The sequence below is a fragment of the Symphodus melops genome (assembly GCF_947650265.1).
Source record: "Symphodus melops genome assembly, chromosome: 13".
Lineage (NCBI taxonomy): Eukaryota > Metazoa > Chordata > Actinopteri > Labriformes > Labridae > Symphodus > Symphodus melops.
Window position 1 is genome coordinate 15,055,783 of NC_136703.1, and position 27,094 is coordinate 15,082,876.

The 27,094-nt window shown below is 41.0% G+C and overlaps 2 protein-coding genes across 5 annotated transcripts in view; both read right to left on the reverse strand.

Annotated features, from left to right (window-relative positions):
- Positions 1-588: 588 nt before the first annotated feature.
- mybpha (myosin binding protein Ha) lies at positions 589-18,940 on the reverse strand. Its single transcript, XM_079359754.1, has 12 exons — positions 18,658-18,940; positions 16,175-16,309; positions 15,558-15,725; positions 12,017-12,105; positions 11,726-11,921; positions 11,295-11,434; positions 10,098-10,257; positions 8,475-8,611; positions 3,766-3,952; positions 3,412-3,458; positions 1,316-1,358; positions 589-1,224 (listed from the first exon to the last, which is right to left on the reverse strand). Exons 1-10 carry the CDS (start codon positions 18,896-18,898, stop codon positions 3,427-3,429), a joined length of 1,485 nt encoding a protein of 494 aa, XP_079215880.1. The 5' UTR covers positions 18,899-18,940; the 3' UTR covers positions 589-1,224; positions 1,316-1,358; positions 3,412-3,426.
- A 324-nt stretch (positions 18,941-19,264) lies between these two features.
- Positions 19,265-27,094, reverse strand: part of nav1a (neuron navigator 1a) — a 90,284-nt gene continuing 82,454 nt past the window's right edge. For all 4 annotated transcript variants that reach the window (XM_079360136.1, XM_079360135.1, XM_079360134.1 and 1 more), the window contains 13 exons: positions 26,152-26,336; positions 25,750-25,912; positions 25,436-25,634; positions 25,244-25,332; positions 25,033-25,131; positions 24,766-24,937; positions 24,309-24,574; positions 24,057-24,208; positions 23,897-23,968; positions 22,995-23,200; positions 22,794-22,912; positions 22,523-22,711; positions 19,265-21,847 (listed from right to left, as the gene is read on the reverse strand). In XM_079360136.1, coding sequence (XP_079216262.1) covers positions 21,752-21,847; positions 22,523-22,711; positions 22,794-22,912; positions 22,995-23,200; positions 23,897-23,968; positions 24,057-24,208; positions 24,309-24,574; positions 24,766-24,937; positions 25,033-25,131; positions 25,244-25,332; positions 25,436-25,634; positions 25,750-25,912; positions 26,152-26,336 — 2,007 coding nt within the window. In that variant the 3' untranslated portion in view covers positions 19,265-21,751. The remainder of the gene's footprint in view (positions 21,848-22,522; positions 22,712-22,793; positions 22,913-22,994; positions 23,201-23,896; positions 23,969-24,056; positions 24,209-24,308; positions 24,575-24,765; positions 24,938-25,032; positions 25,132-25,243; positions 25,333-25,435; positions 25,635-25,749; positions 25,913-26,151; positions 26,337-27,094) is intronic.

Genomic DNA, 27,094 nt, shown 5'->3' on the forward strand with positions numbered 1-27,094 from the left:
ATCAACGTAAGAGCTGAGCAAAAAACAAACAATAATTACAAACGTGTTTTAACTGAGCAGCTCATTAATTTCCTTCCTTAACTTTATAGAATTTCATACATTTGCAATAAACATTTACATAACTGAAATATTTTTTATGTAATTGTACCAACTTTGTTCCCCAATTGACTGATGCCAAAACGCTGTTTTCTTCAGTGTTTCTGTACTCTTTAACTCCTTACTCTCTATCAACGTCTTTTCTTCTTTGTTGCCAAAAACTACCGTTGTACCGCACTTCCGGTTAAAGGAAGCCTTCAAAATAAAAGCCCCAAAACTCCACCATAGACAAAAACTAAAAGGAGTCAAATGATTGGCCTTTACATGCTGTATGTAAACAGACCTTTGTGTTGTAGGGTTAGCATTTTTTTTTCAATGTGATGTGCTATACTGTATGTAAATGTTATTTTCTCGTGTCCAAAAACAGAAGTTATAATATGTAAGGTATGACTTCCTCATGATATGTTTGTGTTCCTGTCTCACCATAAGATGTCAGTATAACATAGAGAAGCACAGTATCACATGCTGAGGTTTAGAGATAAAGACATGACATGACTTTTGACGTTTATTTGGTAGAATGTAGGGGTCAAATGAAAACAGTGAACAGTATGTGAAAAACAAACAGAGGGAACAGTTCACAAACTTTTTATTCAAACAGTTGCCCCTTGAAGGGAAGCTTATGTAGCAGTCGTGTTCAATGATGAATTAAAAAATTGTTCTCATTTTTAAGTTGTCTTTATTATTTTCAGCAATAAACTGTCTTACTTTGTAGCATTTTACTGCTGCAGCTACTCCAGTCAGTGCCTTACATTTCCACTACAAGCCTTCATAAATTATAGTAAAATACATATTTTTATTACACCTCCATTCAGTCATTGAAAAGGCATGTAAAGGATTTACTGTTTTATTATGTCGTACATATATATACTGTAATAAACAGCACATGGACACAGGCAGAAAAAACATGGTAAATTTAGACTTACATACAGTACATGTCACCAACTTAAATAACATACAACATTTGTCAATCTGGGATGTGATGGGTGGGGTCTTCCTTGCATTCTGAAAGGAGTGATTAAGGATGGGTGGGTGGGGATGATGTTGGTGGTATGTTTTTCTTTCTCTTTCTTCATTATGTACACGCTGCTGCTCGGACAGCCACAACTTTTTATCTCACCTCCGCAAACACTGCACAAATAACAGGAAGAGGTTTTATTTCTGGTTTACACACACACACAAACACACGTGTGCACACACACGCACACATAGAATAACTCACTTTCACACATAAGACCTGGACTTCTGCTGCTTCTTTAAAGGCACTGGGGAAGACAAGCAAAAAAGAGGTATTAATGGGGTCATAATCACCTTCAGCCAGGAATGCTGTGTGTGTGTGTGTGTGCGTGTGTGGATTTTCCATAGCATATTATCTAGCTTGTTTTCTGCTCTCTTAGCCCATTCTCACTTCTTCTCTTGGCCTGTTGACTAAGGGTAATGCAAAGAGTTTGGCTGTGTGTCAGATCATCTGGAGTCATTTTTAGAAGTTGTGGAGTGCCGCGCTGACATCACCTTCTCTAGCACACACCACCAAAGGGCGCTCCCTGCTTAATCCCTCGTTTTCCCCCTGAGAGGCCCTCCCATGTATGGCTATGCCTTACAGGACCAATTGTCGAATCTCTAAAAAAACTCACTAATGCCATCTATATAGACACAGTTTACACTTTATATGAAAACAAGCCTTCTGATTGAAGACTGATTGAACGTGGATGGTTTTTAAATACAGCTGTAAATGCATCCAAGCATTCAATTATGAATTAAGATGTGATCACTGGGGGGAGGTGTGTTCAGGCAGGCATGTGACCCTGTTTGAGGTATGGTGTGAACAAACGTGTCCCTGACGACACTGAAGGTCAATTACTGCAGTGTGTACAAGGCTACATCCATTTTATTTGCTAACAACAATCAACTCAGTCATGACATTAAAGCTTCATATTCAAGTTTTGGTTTTAAAATCACCATAAAATTGCTCTCAAAGATAACATAACTTATGTATGTATGTAAATGTTTTCTGTTGTGGTGGCAACATTTTCTCATAACACATTTAGATCCATACTTAAAAGTGGAAATTTGTTCAGAAATAGTACTGCTGCTCCTGCTGTAAATACTCACTTTTACTGCAGAAAATAACTTCTGTTTGAATAACATTTGCAACAGCTGTTTTAGCTAATAGACATATTTGTAATTAAATGTATTTAAAAAGGAACACACAAAAGTGCTGAACTACTATCTGATCACACAAATGAATCGGGTGAGAGAATTTGAAGAGAACAGGGCTTCGATAGCTAACATGCCTTCTTTGGTGTTGGTTGATTCTTATCTACAGTTCTCCTTGTGTATCTCCTCCATGCCTTTTAGACTGAGCCAGGAGACACAGCAAACCAACTTGCAGACATGGATGTGCTGTCGTGGAGGAGATGGACAACCTATGCAAAATGATTGGGCTGCAGATAATGCCTTATACTACCAGTAGTAGCAGCAGTAGTGCCAGTATGTGGCTAAAACATTTAAAACTCTTCCCTTTTTGGGAGTTGATGTGGTTTTCTATTGGACCAGTTGTAATTTGCACCAAAGCGTGAGAAAATGATTCACAGATGTGCTCCCAAATGGATCAATTACCATCCCTTAAATTGACTCTTTATTATTCTGTGAGGATTAAGTGTTCCTTTAATTTTTCAGGGCAGTGTATATGTAAAAATTGTGACATTCTTTTCTTTTAGTCATTTCTTTCGGTTTCCAATCTCTCTCACCTCCTCATATTTGAAAAGTCTCCCAGCGCTCCCTGAAAGGCTACACCACTGGAGAATTTTAAAAAGGCCAAACATTAGCATTGCTGCGTTATAATAAGGCTATAAATAGAAACGCTAAAGCTGTTAAAACATCAAATTTGGTATTCCTGTTTGACTGATATTAATCTTTGCCACATTATCACTTCCAAAAGCAGGGCTTACAATGTTCAAGATGTACTGAGTAGGAGGCTGAGTGAGAGGTGAAGGAGAGAAGAGGCCAGGAAGAACAAGATATGCTTTATTAATCTCACCAGGGGAAATGTAATTTTACACTCTGTTGTTGAACATGCACAACACACATAGGTTGACACACACACATGCACAAATAGGATCCTATGGACTATGCACTAATGGAGAGACGTCAAACTGTGTAGTGAAGTCCAATATTATGTTAACTGTGTGAGTGAAAGCAGTAAATGAGCAGTGTTAATGAGGAAGGGATTACTGAATGTCGTAATCAAATGTGTGTTAACAAGTGAAATGCTACAAAACAGAGTTAACTATCTTCAAAACATTTTCTGATCCTTACCTCTGGAGTTTTGGTTTACTTCCCTTTCTCTTCTGAAATAATAATCTCTGTTGGGAGAGGAAACCAGAAGTTCATTGATGTTTTTCTTTTAGATTGATAAAGGTTCTGGTCCCTAAATAAAGGCAGAATGTCTGCTAAAGAGTTAGCTTAGATAAAGAGTTAACCTAGATTAATACAAAGATTTCACTTTCAAACAGCTTGCACCTCACCAACTACCAGCTGCTACTGTACAGTTTTATATTAAGTCTTTAGTGTAAGAGTAACATCATTTATTTCTACAGCTCATAAATCAGCACATTTATTACAATTTTGAACAATGAATCTGGGAATTGAAATGAATCTGTAGATACATACGTTTGACCTCGAGCTTGCAGGACACAGTGGCTTCCCCTTGGGCGTTCTTGGCTCTGCAGGTGTAAATACCTCCATCAAAGCTGCAGGGTCTTCGGATCTCCAGGGAGCAAATGCCCTGGTTAGAGAGTTTGCGAAACTTGGGGTCGTCGCCGATGACCATCTGATTCTTCAACCACTCAATCTTGGGCTGAGGGGAGGTGAATAGGGGGCATTTTAAAAAAAAAAAAAAACATTCATGAAAATATAAACATAAAATGATGTCAGGATTTTAAAAGAAATGACAACATGACATTTGATTTGATTTTAAATGTCCCAGGTCATTTGTATTTTCAAGATTTTTTAAAAGCAAGACAGGACTGAGAGACCCAGAGCTTGTTAAGCACGGAGAGAGGCAGACAGATAGTGTCTCACAAGACCGAAAAAACCCCCATGATTTTCTATGTCATCACTCACTGGCAGTGGCCATCCATTGTGTCTTGGGAAGCTTAGGAGGATGCCAAGCTATGCTGGACATTTACACAAATTTGCACAATATGTCTCACTAGCGTTTGAAATTGGTACTGCAGTCCAAATTCAAAACATTAGTAGAGCTGTCCCCCCCCAACACCTAAAGTCGATGTGCATGCAGGTTGCCATAGAAGCTCGCATGAACCTCTCACCATTTTTCAAAAGCATCTCCAATGCTTACCCTAGACCTAGCATGCATCTGCTCGTGGAGCTCATTAGAAAAAGTTGTTATAGTAAGGTCATTTTGAAGATTTTATTTAGTATCTATCTTCCATGTGGATCCTTTAAGAGTAAACATTAGAGCAAATACCAGATGAATTACATTTCTTTACACCCCTTATATTAGTAAAGTGACATGTCAAACTGAATGATGCTCCAGCATCAGCTTCTGGTATTTGAAACAAGTAAATGACTTGACTTTGACTTTGCTTTGAACAGTAATTCATTCTTTAGCTACTTTCTCTTTAGTGATATCAACCGATCCATAGCACATTCATTATCAGGCTTTCTTGTACCACAATTCACATCCTCATAGTTCAAGTGTGCTTCCTATGTTGAAGAAATGGCTAGAAACCTAAAAGGTACATGTCCTTATCAAAGCAAGTGATAAAAATATCTGCTATATGGCCAAATTTGGCACATGTTCTTTTACAATCTTAACATTTCAGGAGGCAGGCTCAGCGTATTCTAAGGGAGCTGAGAAGGTCTCTGCTGAGCGTCAAATGAGAGTAACTCAAGTAATTTGCCTGACCTCATCAGGTATGTGCTATTCAGGGTCTCAATGACAGTCTCTCTGGATTTCTGAGGGTCCAGCTTCATGCAGTGTGACTCTGGTTATTGGATTTCACCTCAGCTGATGCATATCAGCACAAATTGTTACAATTCTCCAGCACTCGTGTGTAAGACATTTAGTTTTGAGTTGCAAATTAAGATTTAAAAATAGATTTTTTTCCTGGAGGTCAGATAATTTATGCGTGAACAGGTTATTCACTGACAATATCATCAGTGTAAACTGATTATTAAGATGGGCAGGTTAACAGGATTTGGGATCAGGATTTTTTATATTGATATGTAACTTTTTTTTTTTTAATTGTTCGAGTAAACTTAAACTAAATGAAAGTAAAAACACATATCATCCATTGCATCCTTTCCTACCCATCGTGCTCTCAAACAGAGATGACAAAATTGAGGGAGAGGTTTCAGTCTTGGTAGGGGACCAGGTCTTGTGTATTTGAGCCTTTGGCAGTGAAAGATGTTGGTGTTGATGTTAACGATGTTGTAAACTGACGCCGGGTTAAAAAATAAAGATGTTGCTGTTTTTCTTGAACGACCTACAGCTTTTATATGACTATTGGCACAGCTGGGTGTATCCCCCACTTGACTGACAATATGTATGATCACATGAGATCAAAATTTAGAACAATGCATAAAAGCAATGAGGATTTCTAGATAAAGTATCGTAAATTCCGGACTATAAGCCGCTACTTTTTTGTCACGTTTTGAACACTGCGGCTTTTACAACGATGCGGCTTATTTATGGATTTTTCTTTGGGGACAATGAGCTTCTGCCGCAAAAACATTTGACCTCGTCACATCGGATCTTAATATCAGATCTTGACACACGGAGAAATGCATATGATGCAGCTTTCAAGTTAAAGGCGATTGACCTGGCTGTCAAAGAAGGAACTAGAGCTGCTGCACGTAAAGTTGAAACTGACAGCGACATCGAAAAAGAGACTGAGGAAGTGAGTAATGAAGTCATTCTGAGTCAGTGAATGGATGGACTTTTTCTTGTGAAATGTATTACGGTAATCTTTTTCATCAGCCGTGTTACAGACACTGTTCGATAAAGGATTTCCAGTAGGCTTCGTATTTGCGGATGTAGCCGGTAGCCTACGTATTTAATTAAAAGTTAAAACAACGTTTTTGTGTCACGTCTTTCTGTGTAAATCACTTTGTTACAATGTGGACACCTGCGGCTTATAATCAAGTGCGGCTTGTACAAATACATTTATTTACCGGTATTTGGACTGAATGCATAATTGCCAGAATGGCATTCTTGATGGTAATGTTGGTCTGTAATTTAAATTTCTGTCCAGAAAGAAAAATCTGAGAAAAACATTATCCACTTGATGAATCTCCAACTATAAGTAACAACATTTGTGGTCCACAGGTGATGAATTATAAATGATCATCACTACATTTGGAGCTGTGAAAACTACTTTTCTAAACACCTGTCAATATAAAAGCAGAAGAATTTATCAAAGCACAAGTGCACAAGCACATGGTTTCATTAGCAGACTCATGCTGCAGACATCACACGTCACACACCTATCTTGGTAACTGAGCCTGACAGTATGCAACATTTTTTTAAAACATGGAAATGCAAGAAGAATGAATTTATGAGAAGCTAAAAACAGAAAAAAGTGCAAGAGTTAACATGATAAGATAAGACACGCTCTGACCAAGCTTACAGAGGGATGCACAAAATGTTTCTTGGCTATCAGATTGCAGCGTGTTGCAGGAATCAACCAAGCCTGTGCAATAGTTAGCAAAGACAAAGAAACAAAGAAACAGCCAGTTTCCTGTTACCACCCTGCAGTCCTGAGTTAAACTGCAAAACAGCCAAATAAAGAGATAAAGACAATGTAAATCAATTGACTTAATTGTGTCCCCTTTCCTCCCTCATCACCAATCACATTTGTCTCAGACGTCCCAGTGCGTGGATGCCAGTCACACTGATAACAGTGCTGCACTCATGACAGGTGACAAAAATAGGACCCCCTGCGAAACAGCAATACCTCCACTTAGCTTTAACAGGACATGAGGCTATGCTTCGTATCATTGTCTCTTTCTTGACTCCATGTTTATCTATTCTCTCTGCCACCTCTCCCTCTCAGCTCATCGGGAAGTCTCTCTCTCTGCCTCTATAAATGACAACTCTTTATCAGAATCAGTGGAACAACTAATCACAGTAAATGCCTTTCTGCTGGACATCCTCAGCAGGTCCCAATGGGCTCTCGACTCTTAGACAGAGGGGAGAAAAGCAGCCTGATAAATGTGCTGTACCACAAATAGTAACTGGGTGTGACATACTTTAGATTCAAGTGTTGTATGAATAAAAATAAAAAAGCAAGAAAGAGGGGAGGGGACGATAGAGGCAAATGGAGAACTATGCTTTACTTTTATTGCTGGTATCTGTAATAATGTAATGATGTGGTTTAAAGCGATGTGTCAAGGACCATAAGAGGTGGAAGCTGACACTGAGGGATTAACCTGTGGCAGCAGATTCACATGTACGGGGGTCAAACATGGGTTGAGTACACATTCAGAGTATGAGGGTGTCCAGTATGAAAGGTGTCCACTGCCTCTCTTTCCGTGGTCCCCTGCAGATAATCAGCGGGTATGTTTTCACACAGCTGTTGTGGGTTCACAGCAGCTGAAGATTGGCTGAACTGGTTGAAGAACTCTAGCATGGCTGGTGTTCAGGCACCAAAGTCTCGTTTTGACACATTTGGTTTATGATGCAAGATCCTAATTCTAGATTCAAAGTGCGAATCAACGACTGGAAACTTTTAAAGTGTGCATCAATTTGTTGAATCTTTGTGTTGGCTTAGAGCGTCAAATTCAGGCTCTTCTGGGACAATGCAGCACGACGAGGGCAGCCTGAGCCGCCATCCGTTCCTATTTGATTTGTCTCAACTACACCAGTGTTTACACACTGACCAAGCTGCCCTTGACTTCTCTTACCAAGGACAGCTAATCATCTGCATTTACACCATCTGCGTCAGCCAGACAACTGTAAAGATATGTTTAACCAGAGCAGCGGTCGCCAAGAAAAAGTGAGAGACATTCTGAAACTTCACACAGACATGCCAATGTAAGCCCTGCTCCATTTCTTGTACAGGGGATCTTTATAGTGGTGACACTGATACTTCATCTGAAGTGGTAAATTGCGCACTCAGATGATTTATCAAGGGGTCCCAATATGAGATGTTTAAATATACAACAACAAATGTTGGATCAAGAAGATAGACTTCCTCTTCCTACGATAAGAAACATCCAAAATGTTCTAGATGTTTTCTCAGTGGCTCATTGTTGTGCTGAACAACCAATCCATTATTAAAATACTTGAAGCTGTAATTAGCTATCAGCTTATCGGACTAGATACACTGAAGATCAACTTAAGGATCATTTCTAACCTTTGGACTTCCGCGAACAGAGCACAGCAGTTTGGTCGTGTATCCCACGGTGGCAGCGCGGTCACAGAGAGAGGTGGTGAACTTGGGAGCCTCGCTGAAGTCGTGCTCTGGGTACTCAGGAGGCTTGTAGTTAATGCCTGTGAACAAATGGGACAGATATGTTGTTTCACTAGTGAATACTTCCTTCCATTCAAACAAAATGTTGACATCTCGCCATCATACCGACGTGAGCTTGTTGGATATACTAATTTAATACCATAGGCATTCATATGGACAATATATGATGAAAAGGCCAGGCTTGTTATCCACTCATGTACACTTCCAACAGTGATTAAATGGTGTTAAGATAAAGGCTTTAAGCAAACTCATCTATCCATCTATTAGATTTTTAAAAATAAATCTACAGTTAATTTCTCCAACTTTAAATTGTTCAAATACATATAAGTTCAAACATGGTGTTTTAACTGTTCTAGACTTCATGCGACAGAAATAGTTGGGTCAGCAATATTAAAAAGTGCAAGACATTCAAGCCAATCATACTTTTTAATCAGAGTGTGCAGTTGGAGTATATGTCTGATGGTTGAACTTTTCACAGACCTCTAACAAAATCAATATTATATAATCAGGATAGCAGGGAAGGAGTTTTCAGATTTTGTTTAACAATAAAAGTCAAGTTTAGATGCAGCTTAAGGTGCAGCACGTCACTAATATTAGAGGAGATATCTATAAGAAGAGCTGCCAAATGACTGCTTTTCTACTTATGATCACTGAATTTCAATAGTTTAGTGCAATAAATCACATTTTTGATTTCATGATTGAAATGACATTATTTTGCATTTAACCTGTTTTTTTGTTAAGGCCTTTATTTTGAAATAAAGTGATGTAAACTTAACCACAGAAAAAAGGAACTCTTCATGGATCGAAGAATCATTGAGCACTAATATGGTATTTAGTTGGGCTGTCGAATGATTTGAATTTCTAATCGTGATTTACAGCTGAATTTCAATACTATGGATCGCATCTTTCATCAATTGAAACTCAATTATTTTTGCATTTAAAAACTATTTTTATGAGACCTTCATTTTTAATTTTTGAACTGTCTTAAGGCTGAGGGCACTTTACTTCTTGTTTGAATACAAACTTGCATTGCATCTTTTATGTTGAGAAACTTCCTGTCAAGCAAAGGTTATGACATTAACTTAACTATGGATATGTGTCCAATATTTAGACTTATAAATTGTTTTTTTTTAAAGCAAAGCAACACATTTAGCACACTGACTTACATAAACAAAATTCTCTGCAAGGACAAGCTTCAGGTGCGCATGACAAACACATATACAGTAAGAACAGCACTTGTGCTGCCAGCTGTCTTAATGTTGTTAGAACCTCTTAAAATGTATTTCAGCACTGGCCAAGAGAGCAACCACTTATGTTTTTAAAGCAGTGCCAGCCAGAGCCATTTCCACACCTCAAGTGTTCACTTCAAACACACACACGCTAACGCTAACAAGAACCGCAGACTTACTGCAGCTCATTAACGTCTGAGTACCCACTCGCCCACTTGTACAGCAGCCATGCCTTTAAACACCTCAGAGGAGTTAAGAAAACAGTCCAGAAGGTCACCTGTCTTCTGGATGGTGGCCACCCCCTTGGTGATAGCGCAGCTCTCACTCATGCCCACCTTGTTCACTGAAAACACTCTGAAGGAGTATGAGTTTCCCATGATGAGATCTGAAACGGTCGCAGTGAGTCTGTGGTAGTGATCCAGCACCGTGAACCACTCCTGCAGGAAGACACGCAACACACTGTTTTACTCAACTCACTTAGTGCGCACTAACATTAACACAATCCGTACATGCCTAAGCAACCTTCATCCCTATTGTCCGGTTTGTTTGACTAGTGTGATGCACAATCGAGAAATCATGGACTGTCCTGGCTGTTTGTCTGAGTTCTTCTCTAATGTGTGGACACGGACTTGACCGTGTGTCCCTTTTATTTTTTTCTGACTCCGTCTGTCTTGTAAACTAAGCATGCTTCATGATAATGTAAAGTTATGAATGGTCTTTTATTACAACGTTATGAACAAGAGGTACCCCAGCTCAGGCCCAGTTAGTCCTTGAGCAGTGTGAGCGCAGGAAATGAGGATGGAGAACAACTTTGCCCAGTGTGAACTTTGCCCAGCTGTGTACCCGCGTGCTTATGCTTGTGCATGAAGTGTACCGTGCTGAAGCACACCTCTCCGAAGCATGTCAGAGACAAGTAACTGTATCGTGTCTGAGCATGGTACGGAGCGGTAACACTGCACGGTGCGGATTACCAGCATGACCGCACCCTTAGATCCATCCTTCAGCTTTACTTTTTATTTTCTCTTTACCACAGTGTATGACAGAATGTGGGGGGATAGAAGACTACATGAAATTACTGAACTACAACTATTTAACTATTAACTATATCTATTTACTATGTTAACTATTTTACTCGAGAACTATTTGAGTTCTCTCTTGCTCACTTACACCTCTGTAAGATCTCTTTTAAAACCACAAAGCACAACTTTTAAAAGACGTTTAGCTATTTGATGGACTGTGAATTCACTGTATCTTGAAATAAAAACTGCTACACTTATATTGTCAGCTGGAAAAAAGAAGTAGGTTAAGTTAAAAAAATTCTAAGTCTACATAGGCTACAGTTGTTTAACGTTTGTAAATTCATCCAAGTTCTGTTGTAGGATTCTTAACTCCAATCAGCAAAAATAATTAAAACGTAGTATTACGGCTTACATACACTCCACAATCGCATATGTTTGTAGAAAATGTAGCATACCCCTGTCTTCTTGTCAGCCTTCTGCACGGTGTATCCTGTGATCTCTGTGTTGCCGTTATCTCTGGGAGGGGTCCATTCCAGGGCAGCGTTAAAGCCCCAGGCGTCCACCAGCTTCACACTGGTTGGAGGGCCGGGCAGCTCTGAGGAGACACAGCACGAGCTTTAATCATAAAGTTTTCACAATCAGTGTGATCATCAAAGCAAGACTATATGTCTCTTAGCCCTGTAAGGTCAACTTTAATGTTGGGCAGCACATTTTCAGAGCAGAACCAGACAGCTGGGCCACACACTCCAGGGTCAAAGTTCATCATTGTTAAAGATATGTGTGTGTGTGTGTGTGTGTGTGTGTGTGTGTGTGTGTGTGCAGGAGAACGTCAACAATCCTAGAAGCAAGCGTGTATGAAATAAAACATCACGGACGTGTGACTCACCCACGATCTGAAGCGTGAGAAGGGCTTTGTCTTCAAAGCTGTCCACTTTCACAGACATCTCATAAACGCCGGAGTCTTCCCTCTGAGATGTGCGAATGAACAGGATGCTGTCATTGTCACTGTTCCTGATGTTGACCCTCTTTGTGTCCAGAGGCTCACCGTCCTTCAGCCAGGACACCACAGGCTTGGGCTTTCCCTGACGTATGGGAAAAGTAATGTTGGCAAAAAATAAAAAATAAACACTCTATAGTGGTTTGATGTTAGCTTAATCAATCGTGTGTATGTGCTCACGAGGAAGGGGAGGACCAAGTTGATCTGCTCTCCAACCTGCCTCACAACTCGTGCTCTGAGGTTGCGGGGTACTTTGATCTTGGGACGATCTAAAAACCAGAAGCAAAACCAAACTTCTTTTATAATCTGTTGCTGGGTTATTTATTTTTATAAAGCAATACAAGCTACCCATGCTCAGTGTACAAACTGTTCAGAACACTTCCAATTTGTGGTGATGTTGGACACGTCAGCTCAATGAGACCTAAAAAGGTAAGGCTGACCAGGCAACATGACCGAATGAGCTAAAATTAACCTCTAACTAAATGATCCAAGCCATCAAAAAACAAAAAATACATCTTCACACATTTCATACCAACCTTATTGGTATCATTTTTTTTAAAAAGTGCTACTTATGAACAGGCACACACAGAGAAGGAGGTAGGAACTTTGAGTGAAGATATTTTATATGTGAGAGAGGAAAAGAAGTCCAGTATCTGGGGAGATACGGTCAAAGAGGAAGACCCTGTGTCCAGCAGCTCTTAAAAATAGCTTTGGTGATGAGACACTTGGACATAAACCAACACGTGTTCTCTCCTGTCATGCACAAAGAAAGCAGCAGGAGACTGTCATCGCTTGTTTTGATGTTAGACTGCAGGCTAACAGCAAAACTCCCAACACTCAAGACTATAAACTATAAACACTCAAATGTACAGTGATTACTGCTCTTAATAAAATGATATGGATTGTGGTAGCTGTGGTCAGGACTTTATGAGCCATCTCCTGAGCTGCTGCTGTACTGGATGGTTGTGTTTGTGCTGGGTGCTAAGTATCAGGAACGGCATCTCTAGCATGTTTGTGCATAAGTAGCAGATGTCTGAAAAGCTCTGTGGGCTTACAGGAAATCTGAAACAACCAAGCTGATACCCCCCATCAGCTTTTTGACCCTGCAGTTGCCCCTTCATCTCTACGTCCAATCAAAATCTTTTTTCATGTTCTTCGTTTTTGGAGCAGTCACAATTTCTCTGTCTTTTTTGAAAAAATCAAATTTAAGCATGACTCTTGCCCACTACACACTTCCCCCAGTTGTTACCATAAAGCCGCTGCTCATTGTGGGATCAAACCACTATCAGGGTTGACTTCCCATCCAGATTTGGCTTAAAGACTAATCCCTGCTAATCAGCACACTTCCCAGCAATGCCCGGATGTGTTGCTAACATTACAGCATCCAGCAGCGAGTGAGTCCTCCTGCAAAGCATCCATAACCTGTCTTTGTCTCTGGATAGAGTGTCTTTGTGGGGGGCTTTCAGCATATCGCGGACAGTGTGTCTTAATCAGAAGCCTGAGTGTGTAGATCGGTGCACAGCTGAATTTACTCCCAACAAGCCACCCAGAATCTTTCAATTAGACTCGAGTTCCACTCCCCTCATTCAACCCACAGATCTAATTGCATACAAGGATTTCTCGACTAAAGTTTCCTGTTTGTCCGAAGCAGTTTGAGACCCGACCAGGAAATACGCTCGGAGACGGTAAGCTGCCCTGAAAGTGGATAACTGGGGCATGTCAGCTCAGGTCAACACCTCATCAATGTGACTCAACGCGAGGCCTGATGGAAATTCACAGCTCCGATAACGAAACAAACATCCAAGTAAGAAAGACAGGAAAGTTTGACTTAAGAACATGTTCTCGGTTGTTCATCTACGAGAAGAAAATATTCAAATCCATCAGGTTCTGTCTGTTTGCAAGAATGCTCGTCATATTTCTCCTGTTTACTCCTTTTCTGTTTCGATAGTTCCTGATTTAGACGATTATTTCAGCGTTATGTTGATTCAATTTGATTCAGAATCGATTTTAGATTCAAAATGTATGAATTAGTACATACTTCAGGATCTACTCAAGTCATCTGTGAGACTGGCTGAGCATCTTGTTGCTCTATTTGGCTTTTTCTAAGATTTAAAGAGCCAAGAAAGGAAAAAAAAAATCTTAAAAAAACTTCCAATAAAAATAAAATTAAAAAGTTATGAATCTCTTTTACATAAATCACTTTTTGTCAAACCCCTATTTTCTAATGTGACTGCCATAATACAATTGTATACAGAGAAAATGTCACCTGATAACACACTTTTATGTAGAATTTTTTTTTTGTATAAAAGTTATGAAAATGAAAGAAATGACAGGCCATATATGCTGAAGTTGAGCTTCGTAGTATGCTTAGGTTAGCTATCCAACACTAAACAGGATGTATTCCTGAGGCCGATGTGATACATTATTAGTTTGACAGATATTTACTGAGTGAAACATCCACAATGTGGAGAACCAAAGTTCATGGTAATCCATTCAATAGAGTGTTATCAGACTAAGATTAAGTGATGGACAGCACTATATGACTCAATACAACGGGTAGTTCTCGTGTGTCAGACAGAACAGCTAAAGAGACACTATTATAAAGTGAAGAGAGAAAGTGACACTGAGGTCAAACTCTCAGTGCTGCAGTCATTTAAAGATTTGCAGACAGATGGTTCATTAGCCAAACGTTTTCCTTTGGGCTGACTCAGACCTCCATTAAATCATCTCAAAGACAAGCAGCACGAGCTGTTTTAGAGACGGACTGTTAACCTCTGCAGCACTGTGCAGCAGTACAGTATGTAGTCCAGCAGGATCCTGTATACTGCAGGAGCATATAACTTTTTCTTTGGTCAGTTTTTTTATCTGTGTATTTCTACTGTTGGACCAGGCAATTCATAGCTAATAGCTAAATAAATGTCTTACTTATATATTATACATTTCTGGTTTGACTTCAATAACTCCATGCTCTTTTAGTGATTGTCTATTGGTATATATTATTTCACATTTGTGAAGGATTTTTAAAATGACGGTGAATCGGTGAAAAACATTCATGATTACATGTTTATTTTTTGTTGTTAGCGTCACACAGTTCGTAGTCCTTAAGGCTGCAACCAGGAAGTAACAAAGTTCCATAGATCTTTCTTATCTATTTTTTTAAAATAAAAGTTGCAAGTCTTTCTTGAGAGCACCTAACCGTCTTATATCGTCATTTGTCAAGCTTTCAGTAACGTCTGAAGACGTGAGTAGGTGTTAGTGAAAGAAAGATTTACAGCCGATGAAAGGTCTTGTCAGCACCTGTGGGATTTATGTGCAAACATCTGTGTAGTCCATCTGAGGCCACTGCAGTTAATAACTCCAGGGTTGCACCATGAGTATTTTAAGGAACAGTCATATGTTACAGCCACCTCCTGATTAAGAGGTCGGAGACAAGGACATTTGGGAAGTTGTCTTAACGTTACTGAAAACCTAAAATATCAAAACTATCTTTAGAGGGAAGTTTTGTTTGAGGCTTGAGAACTTTAAAGACACTTATGAGGTTGATAGAAATACATATGAGGAAAGACTGCAGAGCTGTTAAATCTGTAAGTGTATAGTCACATGGTTTCTCTAAAGGCAAGCTCAAAAAATTCAGTTTGGGCTGTTTGGATTTCCCTCTTTAGGTAAGAAGGTGTAAGTGGTCTGTAGAACAGATTTGGAACTGACTCTAGCTGTGACTCACCAACAACCTCGCGGATTGGCACTGGTGCTGCGAGTGTAGCAGGTTCACTGCGGCCACCCGGGTTTACAGCCACCACACGCACATGCAGCAGGTCGCCGGCCTTTAGATTCTTGATGCAGTAGCAGTTAACCGGCGTGAGCTCCTCCTGAGCAGCGACCCAGTCTGTAGCTGTAGGAAAAATGCAGAGTTTGTGTTACAACATAGCTTTTAAAACTATTTTATTTATAGTTTATTTATCATGATAGCTCAAGCTTTATTACTCCTGAGACCTGTTGCTTATTTGAAAAGTGTAAAACATCCCTTAATGGGACATGTTTAGTAGTTTATCACCTGTCGACACACGTTTACAAACAACCTGCCCATAAGGAGTAAACTTTGGCCGTCACTGTGAAACCTCAGAAGGCCCGCTGTCATCTGAGCAAACGAGCCCTTCTAAAAGTGGTGTCAGAAGATACAGTGACAACTGATGAAATGCAGCCTGCCATATACGGTCTGGACCCAGCTATGAGTCTATCTGCCCTCTGACACTCTGGGGACAGGTGCAGTCAGTCTCTTTTTCTCTCTCTCTCACACACACACACACAGACACACACACAGACACACACACAAAGACTCACTTCCATCCTTGCAGTACTCGATGGTAAATCCATCCAGGCCGGAGTCTCCAATGGTCTCTGGGGTCTTCCATTTAATAGTGAGGCTGGACTCGTTCACGTCTTCCACAGAGAGGTCCAGAGGAGCGCTAGTGGGAACTGAAGGAGATTCAGGTGGGTTAATCGTCATTGGTTAATGACGACAGTCAAATAAGCTGAAAGGACTTAACTAATATTCAAGTGTCGTACACTGTTTCAAAATAACCACAAAAAAATGAAACATTCAAAAGGCAACTGGACTTGGTTTAAATTCTTGAAAAAGTTTTGCACCCTATTCAATGGCAGTACAGTATATTTTATATGACAAGGATGTCAGTTTATTTCCCCCCCAAAAAAGATCTCAAGTCAGAATTTGCACCTCAAACAATTACAAAAACATTTGGCAGGTGATCAGAATAAGTGTTGATTATTTTTCTCTTCATTATTCTGCTTATGGTTGCAATCATTTATTCAGATTACCTGAGCACAATCCTGTATCCATTTCAATAAAAAGTCATCACCTCAAGCAGAGCTGCAACAAACAGGCCTTAAACCACAGAGTAGCATTTATCTGCAGCTGTTTGATATTCAAACAATGCCTACAGATGTTTTTCAGAAGAAATGCGGTGTATTTGCTGCTTCCAGCTTTGAAAAAGTAAACATGGGTGTTACCTGCAGGAGGTGGGGGCGTGGGGGCCTTTGGCGGCTCCTCAACTCCAGCTGCTTCAGCTGGAGCAGCTAGCATCAAACAAGCAGGAGGTTAATGTCAGTTTTAGACACAAACACCAGCAATGAGGACGTGATACATATCCAAAGATTCTCAATCTGATGACCCCTGTGGAAGTTCAAAGTCCTCACAGCTGGGGAAAAGCATTATGGAAAGCAACTGTCTTGCATATGAGATTTTTAATGAAGCAGGTAACATTGCTTGCTGTGTGTTTTGTGTTTTTGCAGCAATGTTGTTTTTTGTGTGGTTGTTTATTTGTTTACCGTCTGCGGGAGCATCTGCAGTATCTGCAGCTGGAGCAGAAGCACCGTCTTCGGCAGCGGGAGCATCAGCAGCGGGAGCATCAGCTAGCGTTAAAATGCCATTAGGAAAGCCAATTAGTCTTTTACATTAAAATATGAATCATGCAGAGATTCAATCAGTTTCAAGATAATTTGACCAAGAAACACTCCACAGAAGCAAGCAGCAGGAAGGGGCAGTGGGATGATGGTTTTGTAGACACAGAGACAGAAAATTGATGGTTTCATGACACAAAGGCTGACCCCTAAAGACATCTTAAAGACGCTATAAAAATTTGCACATTGCCTAAGACCAATACATGTCAAACAAAGTTGTGGTCAAATAAAAAAGACATTGGGTTTAAAAATGAAGGACTACACATGGTTAAGGCAGAAAAATACATGGATCAGGAGGGAGAAACAAGAACAGCTTATGTTGTGCACAGTGGGACACAAATACACACATCATGCTCTGCAAATTGGACGCCTGTGGTGTGTGTTTACCCTCAGCAGGAGCTGTCGGATCCCCTCCCTCCTCGACGGGAGTCTCATCAGCTAAAGTTAGGTTTTACATGTTGAGTTTAGCAGGCAAAAACAACAGCAGTCACTCAAATAAATCTACCAGTGATGTACTTCACCATCCAAGACGTGGTGAACACAATTTTAAACAAGTGTTGTAATTCAAATAGATTAAGAGCAAGAGAAGATGTGACTCTGTTTACCAAGCCTTGGTTGGTGATGTAGAACTCACGTATGGGTCCAGTAATTTAACAATCATGCAATTTCTACCGGAAAAACTAATTAATTACATCAGGATTAACCATGAGAAGCAGGTGAATGAGATGTTAGATACATGTAAGCAGATTGTGAAATTATTAACTTCCCACTCAGGTCAATTTTATTGCACCAAAATTGTGGTCCACAGAACTCCAGTATCAAGAGTCCACCAAAACTTTTAACAAAATATATAAATAAATAAAAAAAACAACCAAACAAACAAAACCTTTCAACTAGTTTAGAACAGGATGAGGACTACAGCTGCTGCAGCATTCATTCAAAATAACTTGTGATAAAACAGTCTGGGGAGGCTACATGCAAAAACCCCCCCCAAAAAACAATGTTAGTATAATCAATAAAGGGTGACTCTGTTTTGGTACATCACTGTTTTGTAATTCTCAAGAATGTGTGTTATGAAACTAATATGAACTGTATGAAAAATGTACAAGAACACAGTCTGTGTTGTGCAGAAGAGTTCTGCATCACCACAAATCAAAACGTCCAAAAATGGCAATTTGTGCGATCAGCACCACTTTTCAATCTCGCGGGAGTTTGTGTTAGTGTAAGTTTAGTGTAGCTATTAAACAAACAAAAAATCATTTTTTCTGATTACTCGTCAAAGCAGTAATGTTTATCCGAGTCAGTAACCCCTCAAGAAAGCTTGTTTAAGTGTCTCCCTGTGGTACCTGGAGCACTTTCTACAGCAGCGGGGGTTTCCACTGCTGGGGCCCCGGAGGAACCTTCTCCCTCGGCTGCAGGGGCTGCCGCGACAGGAGCCTCTTCGGCAGGAGCTGCAGCCTCTACAGGTGCAGCCTCCGCAGGTGGAGCCTCCACAGGAGCTGGTTGAGGCTCCGGGACGGGCTCAGGCGCCTTCTCGGCAGCCTTCTTGGCTGGGGACTTCTTGATGGGCGCAGGTTTGCTTGGCATCGTGCTGACAGACGGCCAGTTCTCTGGATGAAGGAGCCAAGAGGGTCTTAGGTAATATATATAGCGAGGGGGTGTGTGCGCGCGCGTGTGTGTGTGTCAACAACTCCACCCATGCCCTAATGATACTCCTTGACCAACCCGCTTTAGACTCAGCAGCATATCTTAAACATTTGAACCTACGCTGGTTAATTAATAAAAACCGCTACAGTTTCGGAACAGTTATTTTAACAGCAATTTACAATTTCCTCGTGAATAAAAACACACAAAAGAATGCAGATAAAATTGTGACAGCCCAATAGATGCTCATCCTAATCATGCATTAGCGTCCTCTAGTGGACATTATTTTAACAGAGTGAAGACAGGTAGTGGTGTGAAGAATGGCATGACTTTATTGTGTCCTTAGCTCAATGTTAGACATATGGGATTTAATGTGGTTACAGAGACATGCCATAAAACCATTCATAGGCCTCCCTCTAAGCCAAGTGCTGCTTCCTACTGGAGGAAGACAATAAATCAATCCACAGAAGATGCCTGTTTTCGGCATACATGTACAACGCCTTCTCTCGGATCTAGATATAGACATGTTTAATGATTGTTGTCGCAGATGCAGTGACTATTTACAATGTTTACAATAGTGATGTCATGTACAAAAGAGAAAAAGAACATTTACAAATATTTGCATAAGAAAAACCAAATCAAAATTCTGCTCTTAAAAATGAACAAGAGGAAGATATCCAGTAATTAAAAAATCCCTCCCATGATAAGGTTAAGTGTGGTAGGTCCAATGAAACAAAACTTTGGGAAACACATTAAGGATACCTGCATTAACATCACATCTGCTTCCAACTCTGTGAACAGCTCAAACAGAGGACGTGTCTTACACACTTTAAAAATGGTAACAAACCACAACAGAAGCAGCCGCCATTCTTATCTACACAAACGTCACCTGAACCAACAGCGCATCGCCAGAGGTCACACTGAAAAACCCACTTTCCTACTCAGTCTGGGCGTCAAGGTGCTGACATTAAAGTGACATCAGAGTAGGTGAGAGGAAGTGATGACGTTTCCTCTAAATGGAGGCCTCAATGTGGTACATTAAAGCAGCTGAAAGCAGCTTTAGGCCAAATTGTGTTTCAGGCACAGTAAGAAGTAGGCATCATGTCTCTACTTTACACCAGCACCCTGTTTGGAAAAGTAGAGGAACATCTGGGCAGAAAATGGCAGTCTGAGGTACTTCAGGATGAAGGGTGTCAGGGCTGAGAGGTTTCAGAACATCTCTCCTACGTCACGTCTTTTTTATGCCTTCTCCTTCATTCAAAGAACAGTCAAAGATAGGAGCAATAAATACTCTCTGTCATCTAGTACTCTAACATATATTATGTGCAAACAAATGAAAGGAAGGAACATGAGGAAGCCACTTAAAGATGAGTTTCGACCTTTCCTAGCCCCCAGCCCTTACTCTGACAGTAACTTTGAAAAGTGTGAGGAGGAAAACAAGACCTTCACTGTAAGAAACGTTATCAAAGATATAAAAAGCAAACGCGATGAGGAGATAAATGGGTGTCACTTCTTTACGTTTTTTTTTCCTCACGATGCTTTCCACTTTCTCTTTTTGATGAGATGAACATCAAATGATTGAAACAGCGACGACAAATCTGAAGCGCCCCTGCTCCCGTCGACGATGTTTGCTATCTATAGGTGGTAGTTGCTGTCTACAGACCATATTTGGCGATGACTCCGTATAAAATTCTACAAAATCAAGATCTTCAAAGCTGTGTCTTCATCTATCACAAAGAATTCTGTGTGTTGAAACCAATATCTAATACACACAAGCATAGCTAGAAATGGTAAGCCTGTTTCGGCAGACTGGATTCACAAGCATTATAGTTTTCCTCTGCGTTCACTTACTATAAGATGAGAAGGAGTATTTAATACAGAGTCCATTTATGATATTTTCTTTACAGTCTGATCCTAAAACTGATTCCATTTATTTTTTTACCCATGCATTTTGCTTTTACAGCTTTGAAATCTGACCCATAAATAACACAATGGCTAAACTGCAAAGACAATAAAAAAAAACAAAAAAAAAAAAAAACATTCAAGGCCATTTTCATGGTTGTGTTGCCAAATGTGTGTTATATATTGTCTACTGAGCACCTTTGATGGTTCAGATCGTTCAGATATAGCACAGCAGGAGAGGCAGGAAAAGCAAAATGCTGCCTCATAGTGGAGGTTCTAATGAACTGCATGATTTGTCCAAACTGCTCATCCTCCTGTTTGATACACACTCACTGACACAGCCCTCTTAAATCCAATTACCATGAGTAAAAAATAAAGTGCATTTTTGGCTGTTGTCGAGTGATGGTCCCACTTCTGAGGAGTTACTTCTGAAACAGAGCATGCACCTTCAAAAAACCCCAGTAAAAGTAAGCACCAGAAGTTGCTGGGAAAGTTTTTGGCCATGAATAAAAATAACACTATGAAGGGAGAAGAATGGGTCAGGATCAACAGGATTATATGTAATATTTTGAATCATACAATTTAGGTCACCATGCACTTGCAGATTGAACAACAACCCGTCTGCAGAATAAAGAGAGCAGAGAAATCTTCCCCTGACGTGATCATCACAGCTTCCTATGAAAGCACTTAACTTATCTTCTCAAAGTCCTGATAGCAGGGCAGAGAAAACCCCTAGTCCATAATCTCTCTGCAGATCCTTTACACTTAGATTTTGCTGCTCACTGAGCACACAGTAGAGTTAACTCTCGAGTCTTTGAAGTCTCTTTGGGACCACACCAGCTGTGTAGGCTTTTATAAAGAGTTCGTAGTTCCGCAGCTTGACTGACGCTAGCCTCAGAGCGTAGCCTGCAGAGTGGGGTCCAGGCAACCCTCCCGCTCCGGAGACTCGATGTAGTTTGCAGATTCCTGGAGCTTCAGTAGCATGGCCATCTGCAGAGAAGAAGAATGAGCTTAACTTCAGATTATGAGTTACGTGTGGAATAGTTGTATCATTCGGGTATTAAAATGTAAGATAACTGCTTTTCCTCGTGAAGTTTTAAGAACCAAAAGAGACAACTTCAAGTTGTTTCTTAATAAGACTGACTTTTACACTTGTGTACAAGATAGCAACGTTTCCTCTGACCACCGGGGGCGCCATTTATTTCAACTGTTCAGTGCAGCAGGACAACATTTTAGTTGTATAAGCCCGACTGCAGTTCATCTGCACAAAGTGCTGCTTCATGAGATCTGATCAGATTTTTTTTGTAGAGTTCACTCACAGAGGATACGTGCAACCTTCAGACAAAGCTATGGTTGGTCTGCAGTTAAAGATCAGGTGTAATAGTAGTGTTGTGAATTTCCCTGTAATAAAAGCCTCTGAGCATGAATGCCTTGAGGAAAATGCGATACGATATAACACGGTACATTTTATTGTCTCCTTGGGGATATTTGTCTTGGACTCAAGGTGCTGCAAACGTTCAGTTTTTACATCAGCCCTAACTTGCATTTTCAGAAATTAAACGTGCACAGTTTTCATTCAGTCTCTCCGAAAATAATTGAACACAAAAAAATGTCTCTTTTAATCTGTCTTCAATTCACAACCTGTTTATAGATGTTCACACTCACCAGTGGGTCTGACTCCAGTGTGCTGGGTGGGGGTGTATCTTTGGGGGGCTTCTTCTCCTCACTGGGTGGACCTATGCTAGGGGGAGGTAGATGGAAGAGCTTGGACTGATCCTGCTGTGCATTCAGCCACGGGAGGGTCCCTCTAACCCACTCCACTGGATCCTCCCAAACGGCCTTGTGCCCATGCACCTGAGAGAACAGATAGGATGTAAATAAACAACACAGAGGCGAATGAGTTAACGTATTTCCATGCCTTGTTAGAGATGTTCACCTTGATGCCGTCTTTGGCTCCCTCCTGCAGGTACGGTATGATGGAGTGGTTCCAAAGGTCAATGAACCACTGTCTGAACTCTGCCACTGAAACAGGACACGACAGGAAGAAGCAGGGACCTGAGGGAGGAGATATATCTGTTACATCAACTACACTTCCAGATGTAATTAACCTTCTGATTGCCTGCCCACTGTCTCTCACCTATGAGGAAGTCTGAAGTGCTGTGTTTCTCGAGGAAAGCGTGCAGGTGGTACCAGAGCTGAGGGACCCAGTCCAGTACGCGTAGGAGGGCCTGATGGCGTGCTGGATCCTGCTCCTTCCCCTGGTAGGCCTCCATAGCTTTACGGTGCAGGTACCTCAGAAGGAACCCATTAGCTGGTTCCACGTTGTTGGAGAACATCACCATCCTGTGTTGATACAATGAAGAATATATGACTTACCGTAAATTCCGGACTATAAGCCGCTACTTTTTTGTCACGTTTTGAACACTGCGGCTTTTAAAACGATGCGGCTTATTTATGGATTTTTCTTGGGGGACAATGAGCTTCTGCCGCAAAAACATTTGACCTCGTCACATCGGATCTTAATATCAGATCTTGACACACGGAGAAATGCATATGATGCAGCTTTCAAGTTAAAGGCGATTGACCTGGCTGTCAAAGAAGCTAACAGAGCTGCTGCACGTAAAGTTGAAACTGACAGCGACATCTGACTGAGGAAGTGAGTAATGAAGTCATTCTGAGGCAGTGAATGGATGGACTTTTTCTTGTGAAATGTATTACGGTAATCTTTTTCATCAGCCGTGCTACAGACACTGTTCGATAAAGGATTTCCAGTAGGCTTCGTATTTGCAGATGTAGCCGGTAGCCTACGTATTTAATTAAATGTGTCACGTCTTTCTGTGTAAATCGCTTTGTTACAATGTGGACACCTGCGGCTTATAATCAAGTGCGGCTTATATATGTACAAATACATTTATTTACTTATTTTTTGCCGGTGCGGCTTATATACAGGTGCGCTCAATAGTCCGGAATTTACGTATATTCCCCTTGTTAAGAGACGAACAAAGGAGAAGGTATTGTAACCTGTGGCGTTGTGCTTACCTGAAGCTAAGGTGCAGTCCATGGTTAGACAACATCTTCACAGGCTGATTTGACGTTCCAATGATGTAAGGACTGGACACATTAAAAAGAGGGAATTACAGTGAGTACTTTCAAACATCAAATCTTAAGTGAAATATAGAAGCTGTCTGAAGTAACTCACCATTTGTGATACTTGCAGGTGAGTGCTCCATTAACAAGCTCAGTAAGAGCCGCTGAGTCACTAATATCATCTATCATAACAACCAGCGGCAACTCTCCTCCGCTCTCCCTGTCAATCTGATTTGCGAGATTGGACAGATACAACTGCAACTCCTGTTAGAGAAAAAAAAAGTGTTTTGTTTTTTTTCTTTAGGGTGTCTGAATCCATATATGTGTAGCAAAGTGAACTGGATGATATTGATTCCTATCTTACCTTCTGTGTCTGGCGATGCATGTTGAAGGTGATAGCAGCGCTTCGACCTACTAGACAGGGCTCGTGGTCGGCCTCAGACGAGTCGCTCTGGCTGCGCTGCAGGAGGTAGTGGGCGAGGCGCTGGGCGAGGTACGATTTTCCCGTCCCGCTGGGGCCGGACAGAACCAGACGCCGGTGCTTCAGCAGCAGGCTGATGTAATGCTGCATCATCGGCTTCGGAATCAGAGTCTCAAACACCAGAGAGTCGACACATTTCTCTCTGAGACCTGGAGAGAGGCAGACCCAGGAGGGAGACAGAGGAGAGGCATTTAGGTTTATTTATTATTTATAATAAAACACTTATGACAGTGAGTTAAATACTAAGAAAGCCAATCAAAGGAAACCCATTTGAATTCAAATTGACTGACATAAACTTTTCTAGTTTGAATTCTATGATCAGTTGAGGAAATTCACATACCTTTCAAGTTGACAAAAATTCGAGATGAACCACTGCCGAGACAACGATACGGTGAGGTTTGAGGTTTTTCCCCTCCCATCACCCTCTGGCCCCCCTGTGTGAGCTGGTACTTGAGAAGGGAATCAGTCGACAGACCCAGGCTGGATGTAGGGTCCACTTGAGTCAGATAGTCCTGATAAAAACAAAAAGAAAACAAGTGTTCAAACAAACAATTGCTGTTTGTTTAGATGGGGGTAGGGGGGGGAGAAAGGATGAGTATTTACTTACCTTAAAGGTCTTAACTATGAGAGAGTCCAGGCAGGCCCAGTCAGTCCTTGCACTGATCAGCACGGAGCCCAGGTAGAACTCCTGCTGCTGCTTACTGTCCTGTAGAGACAAACAGAGGGAACAGGAGTTTTATCTCTCTGCTGTTTGTCTTACAGCCGTTTGGATCACATAGTTTAGTTATTAGTGGCGATTGAAGGTGCTCTGTGCTTACCGGTGCTTGATCTCCAATGCTGACCAGTACTTGTACACACACCTCATCCAGCTGGGAAGACACACTTAACGTTTCAACAGGAGACAAATCTGAAAGAGAAAAAAGAAAAGGGATGAAAGGAGTTTAGGAATATAACTTTCTTTGTTCGTGTGTGTAATTTCATTATCAGTGATAATATTATTTTTCATTTACCTGGATCTTTGCAATCACCCAGGCTGAGGCTGAAGGACTTGGTGAGGGACATGCTCATGGGCTGCCTCAGCGAGGGTCCCAGCAGAGAGGCCAGGCCTGAGGGCTGGGAGGTGGAGGAGGTGGGGCCAGAGCCGGGGAGTTGAAGCGAACTTCCTGTTTTTAAAGTGTCATTCTCCTGCTTCAGATTCTCAACTGTTGACTGGTACACAGACGGTAGCAAACGTTCAATTTCACTTGCAACAACACTTTTATATTTTTCATATACTTGGCGGTCGTACTGTGTTGAAAAGACAATAGAAACATGAAAAGCAAACCTGCATGTTGTTCATGGCTTCTCTAAGCTGCTCCAGCTGATGTGCAGAGCTCAGGGCCTCCAGCCGGATGTCTGTCAGCTCTCTCTCTTTCACCCAGAGCTCGGAGCGTAAGTCTGATACTGCTGTTTCCTCATTGTCTCCTTCTTCTGTACTCTCCATGATCCTGAGGGGGCGGGATTCAGTCATCAGAACCAGACACCGAAACTTTCCTAGACTTCAAGGTAATAGCCTGAGGCTCGAGGAAAACAATCTGCTACTTGTATCTCTTGTCTTAATATCCTACATATCCATGAGTGCGTGTGTGTAGTTTGGCTAGACTGTCGAAAACAAGTTGTCTGAATATGAGTTTGAATCTGACCCTTTCTGTAGCTGAGCGCTGGAGGGAAGCGTTTGTGTACTTACACAGAAGAGGTGGCAGAAGCGGAGGTTTTCAGAGATGAGGACAGGTTGTCTCCCCCTTCACCTCCCTCGTGAAGCATCTTGGGAGAGTTGGGAGCCGAAGAGTCAGGAGTGGCGATTTCCTCAATGTCTGAGTATGTTTTGGAGCCTTTCTTGATGCTGAACGCCTTGTTGAAGGAGCTCCTCAGCTGAAGAGATAAAAGGAGAACTCCTTATTTAAAGCTGTGTTTGTTACTCAGAGGTAGAAAAAGAAGGCGTTAGGATTTTGAACTTTGACACATGCTAAACATGGGAGGAGCAGTTTGTCATCTTGAGAAACACAGGTTTGCTTTCTTGCGTTCTTGAAACGAGGAGACAGCGAGGGACTTTTTAGAAAGGATGTTTGTTTTTTTTGCTAATGTAAGCAAACACATTGTTGATAGACCAACTATCAACACAAGAGACATAAGACTGGTCGACACTTTCACATGGAAAAGAATACTTTTTTTTTTCTCCCCCAAAATGACAAAATATCCATATAAGCTTTCTGATGCTTTCTGCAAATGAGTCAAAGTTAATGTCAAGTCGTGTTTTTAAAGGGTCGGTTCGGGTTACTTGGTAAGATTTGACTTCAGGATGAAAAACAATAATGCATGATGGAAACGAGGAGAAACATGACATTGAATAAGCTTTTTTGTTAAAAACAGAGAACTCATCATTTCTGCTGATTGCCACCCTAACCGAATCACAGAATCTATTTCAATCAAATATTGATTCAAGAGTCTATCAGTGATCTGGGAGGTCAACGAGCAGAGATGAAGGGGGACTTGAGAAAAGTGTGGATCGTCTATCATGCTGTATTTCAGAAAATGATAAAGGGTTGAATTTGGTACACAACATCAGCACTTACCTCAAAGACCTACAACAAAAGAATAACACGACACAGAGGAGGCAGAGGCTGGTCACA